The 5,934-nt window shown below is 28.0% G+C and overlaps 1 protein-coding gene across 1 annotated transcript; it reads right to left on the bottom strand.

Annotated features, from left to right (window-relative positions):
• Positions 1-3,741: 3,741 nt before the first annotated feature.
• On the bottom strand, positions 3,742-5,598 carry LOC119676194. Its single transcript, XM_038087430.1, has 4 exons — positions 5,419-5,598; positions 5,282-5,364; positions 5,112-5,221; positions 3,742-4,010 (listed from the first exon to the last, which is right to left on the bottom strand). Exons 1-4 carry the CDS (start codon positions 5,460-5,462, stop codon positions 3,816-3,818), a joined length of 432 nt encoding a protein of 143 aa, XP_037943358.1. The 5' UTR covers positions 5,463-5,598; the 3' UTR covers positions 3,742-3,815.
• Between the last annotated feature and the right edge of the window lie 336 nt (positions 5,599-5,934).

Genomic DNA, 5,934 nt, shown 5'->3' with positions numbered 1-5,934 from the left:
ACACACGGTATTTCTTAAATCTTTAATGAAGCAAAATAAAGCGAGTAAGAGCTCATGTTCTATTCAAGAGCCTAAAGAAACGGCACAGGACTCATGCAGACAGGTAGTGCCTCGTGGCAAGTTCATTTTCATTTTCTTCGAAAAAGGAGGAAAATGTAAGGATGGAAATTTTGCACAAATTTCCAACCTAAATAAATTTAAATAAATTTCGAAGAAATCTGAAATTAAAATAGAGGAATTAACATTTAACATAGTTATTAGAAACTACTTATCAAAAAGCCACTCAGCCTGCATGCAACTACAACACGTGATGCAATCTGATATTAGGAGAAAATAAATTCGTAATAAATAGAGAAATATACCTTAATAAAATAATAAATACATACCTTCTTTGTTCAGCCCCGCAAATTTATTTAAATAATTTATTAATAAATTATTTTTTATAATTATAAAATTATATTATAAATAATTTAAAACAAAAATATATAATAAATTAAAATTTATTAATGAGGATAAACTGGCAAAACAAAACACAAAAGCGCAGCGGCTACACGACGAGATCATAAGTACAGCGGTTTACCTAGCAAAACCCAGCAGGTAAACCAACGGAAAATTTAAAAATACGCTAGAAGAAAGCTCCGGCGGATGCGTATAAAAGACTGCGCAATTTTCTAAGAATGGAGTGTGTCTTGTATGATCACTCGGTGGCATTGTATGTCAACATATAAAATAAATAAATATAAAAAAATTGTCTGACACAGTGGCAGTTTTAAGTCTAGTGTATAATCTATTTAAAATATAATTGTTTACGAGTGCATAGGCGGTTTTAAGTCCAGGCGCGGAGACACTTTATATATATATTCAATATAACAAGACATATATACATTCACTAACCCCGTTTCGTCCAGTAGGTACTCATCGAGCAGGATAATCACCGAAATTATACTAAGGTACAACTACGAAACCGGATCAGCCATCACTGAGAATTCTACAGGGATAGCTTCCAAATACTGCTGGTCACAAGGAAACATCTCAAGTCATATCTAAGTAAATTTAACCAACCTCTTTGAAATACGACTAAGGAAATACATTCAAAATTTGCATGCGTTTAAAATCTCAAGTTATTGAAATACAATTGAAGGAATTATAATCTACATAAAGCCATCTTATATAAATCTTTGGAAATTGAACAAATTGTTAATCTCAGGGTTTTATCTAGCTACGTAAGATAGCTTTATATAGATTATTATTTCTTCAATTAAACGTAGCTAGACAAAACCTTGAGATTAACAATTTGTACAATTTTCAACGATTTATATAAAATAGCTTTATGTAGATTATAATTCCTTCAATTGTATTTCAATAACTTGAGATTTTAAACGCATGCAAATTTTGAATGTATTTCCTTAGTCGTATTTCAAAGAGGTTGGTTAAATTTACTTAGATATGACTTGAGATGTTTCCTTGTGACCAGCAGTATTTGGAAGCTATCCCTGTAGAGTTCTCAGTGGTGGCTGATCCGGTTTCGTGGTTGTACCTTAGTATACTGGACGAAACGGGGTTAGTGAATGTATATATGTCTTGTTATATTGAATATATATATAAAGTGTCTCCACGCCTGGACTTAAAACCGCCTATGCACTCGTAAACAATTATATTTTAAATAGATTATACACTAGACTTAAAACTGCCACTGTGTCAGACAATTTTTTTATATTTATTTATTTTATATGTTGACATACAATGCCACCGAGTGATCATACAAGACACACTCCATTCTTAGAAAATTGCGCCGTCTTTTATACGCATTCTCTTGAACATTTTGTGTAAAGTACACAAAGCTTTGAGTTGATCTTAGTTAAACTTAATGCACTTTAACACTTTTGCACAAAAGCTTCCTTGTGCATCTTTTTGCAGCGAATTGCATTCTAACGTTTTTAACGTTTGCAAAGTTTGATTACATTTTTACTTTTTACATGAAAGCGCCGGTGCTAGTAATTTTATCGTTTTTTTTTGTTTTAAATTATTTATAATTTAGTTTTATAATTATAAAAAATAATTTATTAATAAATTATTTAAATAAATTTGCGGGGCTGAACAAAGAAGGTATGTATTTATTATTTTATTAAGGTATATTTCTCTATTTATTACGAATTTATTTTCTCCTAATATCAGATTGCTTCACGTGTTGTAGTTGCATGCAGGCTGGGTGGCTTTTTGATAAGTAGTTTCTAATAACTATGTTAAATGTTAATTCCTCTATTTTAATTTCAGATTTCTTTGAAATTTATTTAAATTTATGTAGGTTGGAAATTTGTGCAAAATTTCCATGTCGTTCTCTATCTGACAGAATTGAGGGTGACTTGTGCGAGGTTAAGAAACGTAATTAACTGTCTCCTTGATGTTATTTATAACTTTTGATGAATATTGTTGAATATATATTGAATGAATATATATTGATGAATATTAATGACCAATATCTTTAGCAATTTTTCGTTGGCCGATGCCATCTATCCGACAGTGAACAGTTATATGTCGCTCACTTATTCTAATTTCACGGCTTTTATTTTCCATTTTAAAAATTTACTGGTAATATCAATATTTATACTCTTTAGTAAGTCAACTGATAATTAAATATCATTTAATTACATAATTATGCTTGCAAGCGAATAAAAATCTAAATAAATAAATATAAATATTAAGAAATGAACGCAGACTTTTTCTGCTTTCAAAATTGTTGCTTTTGCATACAATTGTGTTTAATTTTGTTTTAAAGAATAACCTTTAATTTTTATGTTTGTACTTCATTGATGGTTTTTTGGTTATAATAAATCAGAAAACAAAAATCAATTAAAGTAAAAATAAAGTAAGTTATGCTAAATTTAAGAAATATTTTGTGAGTCAACGCAGACTTCTTCTGCTATGTGTATATAAGAAAAGTTTGTTTGAAGTGTCTGGGAGTTTCTGTGGCTATACAGAAAAACAAAGCATAGAACTGCATGCAGTGACCTTAAATATTCACGCGAAATAGAAATTATATATCCTTTCTTCGGTAGCTTTATATAAAGATAACATACCATAAATTGCATGTAAATCAGTTTAGGGAACTACGTTACGTAAGCTATAAAATAGGTAATAGACTACGTTCCACCTTCCTATTTAGTATAAATATTATGCAGATCGTAAAAATATTCAGAAAAGTTCATATTAAAAGTTATTTTTGTATGGTGGCGATTCCATTTGTTGATAAATATGGAATAGGTTATATTCGGTGGCTTTATACAAACGAATGAACTTATGATTACGTAGCACAAGTGTCATGTAAACCAATTCAGCGGTTTAGGAGAAAATTTGAATTATAACATAAACATCCTGTACAAAAAATGTCATAGTATTTGCAGATATTTTCACTTTTTTGCATAATTTTTTATAACAAAACTTTTTTAAGAAATTATTTACATCAGTCGAGCCAGTTTAAAGAGATATGCTTCCTTACAAAAAACTATTAATTTTTATTCTATAGATTTTAAAATAAAATTAATGTATTTGATATTTACAATATCCAATATTGGTTTATTATTGTTATTACTTTATATAGCTATTTCCATATATCTCATACATATAAATTAGTGAGAACATGCCAATTAATAATATATATTAATGTGTGTATCTAAATGCGATTTTGTATTTTCAATATCTGTTCTCATAATGAAAATATATTTCTATTTTTAAATGTAATAATTTAGTAAGCGAAAATACTCCAATGAACTAAATATTATATTAATAAAAATAATCATATATTGTTAAAACAGTTCTTATTGAATAATACAGCATCCTTTTCCCGCGTTCTTCTTTTCGTCAATTACAACATGACTAGCTAAAATAGGCCCAGGTACTACTTGTTTTGAGACTTGAGTTAAGGATGTAACACCATTGTTTCCAGATAATTTTGTTGTTTCTGGTACATTATGATAATTTGTATCTTTATATGCTGATTGCGATTGGTTAACCTTAGAAAAAAAATTGTAATATAATTAATTATATCTTTTCATACACGTTAATTTTATTAGTCACACTGAATTTCAATGATAACGAAATATATGTACAGTATGTCAAGAATCAGTTTACACATTGAAACAAAATTCACTTTTTTAATTTCTAGTCTCAAAAACAGTGCTTTTTTTAAATATAAATTTTTTTTTTCTAAGTGGCGGGTATAATACCTGAACTGTTCCACTAAAAACGATAACATTTCATCTTACATTTCAAAATATTGATATTTTAGTTAGTGAAGTAAAAAAATTAGAAAACAATAACTAATTAAGAATCAACACGGTAATTATCACGGTAAATTTACCGCACATCGTTTGAATAATGCAAAATAATGGAAAAACACAAGTTGTATAAACAGTTACTTGACAGTGAAAAAATGATGTAGTAGATGACAAAAAATTGCATACAAAAAAGAAATTAAGCAGAGAATCTACTATTTCGGAGATTCTCAGATTAGTGAAAATTTGATTAATAGTGCTGCCAGTCCTAAGTGTCGGCACTATGAGCATAGGGTGTCTCAAAAAGAAAATTATAAGAAAAAATAATAAGAAAAATTAATAAATAAAATTCAGTAAAACTATAATTTTTAAAAGGAAAAAAATATAATTAAAAAGTAAAAAATTGAATATTCTACCTCTTGATATATGACACGTTTGCAATTTTAGTTATATGATAAATTACATGATAAATTTAAAAGATATTAAAATTTACGAATATTTGAGTATTTCACTGTTAATTAAATTAAAATTAATCGGATTACGCATTTTGGGACGTTCAAACAACAGATTACCATCAAAATGGAAATTTTTTTATATGAAGTTTTTTAATCAACTATGCAACTAACCAGTTGCTAATATTTAAACAAAAAGCAATGTTTTTGCGACTAGAAATTAAAAAAGTGAATTTTATTTCAATGTGTAAACTCATTCTTGACATACTGTATATCATAACTTGAAGGTAATTATATTTTGCTTTACATTTTGCTTACTAAAAATTTGTTCAATTTTAAATATTTTAATTATTCATCTATTCACTTCAATAATTTTTTGTTTGCTTACATTTGATCTTGTTATAGTTTCTGTTAAAGGTGTTCCATTGCCGATTTCTTCCCTCTGTGCATTTCCGTTTACTATTGTGTGATCGCCCGTTGGTGTAATAGGCTTACCCCCTGAATTATTAAAGAAATTATTTTTTTAATAATCAAACATTTAAAAACAAACGTAATGACCTGTTATCATATTAACAATTTCATCTGCCTCTCGTGATAAGTCACCACCAGGACGAAAAGGGTTGTCCCATCCGGAGTCAGTGCTGCAAATGATATGAAATAATATTGATACAAAGAACGATATATAATAAATATACCTTTGCTGTCTATCGAAATTAGGCATTGTTGACGCTGCAGTCATAATGTTTTCAAATATACAGCTGTAGTTGTTATTTGTTGCGTCTGATTGATCGTTTCTTATTAATAAATTGGGTGGCCAGATCTGCTTAGGTTCACTACTTTGGTAAATTGATACACGTACTATTGACCGCTCCGATCTAGTTATTGAATATATAAAATTTAAACTAGTAAAAAAATTTAAAATAATGTTCGTTATGAAAATAAATACATCAAATGGTACGGACACTATTAATTTTATATCTTTAAAGTTACAGAATTAATTCTATTTATTAAATTTACACAATCCTTCAATTTTAATTTCTCATAGTAATACTGTTATGTTTACCTTATTTACACTCGTTACATATACATTAACTAATTTACATTTCAAAACTTAATCAGTTAACAGCAAAACTTTAACAGAAAAGTGAAAAGTCAAACAAATTGAAAATAGTGCAAATTGCAAAACTAAATATGGAATGATGAAAGCAATT

The sequence above is a fragment of the Teleopsis dalmanni genome, chromosome 1, assembly GCF_002237135.1.
Source record: "Teleopsis dalmanni isolate 2A chromosome 1, ASM223713v2, whole genome shotgun sequence".
NCBI classification, from domain to species: domain Eukaryota; kingdom Metazoa; phylum Arthropoda; class Insecta; order Diptera; family Diopsidae; genus Teleopsis; species Teleopsis dalmanni.
The sequence above is the reverse complement of the archived record's forward strand: the minus strand, read 5'-3'. Positions and strand labels throughout refer to the sequence as shown.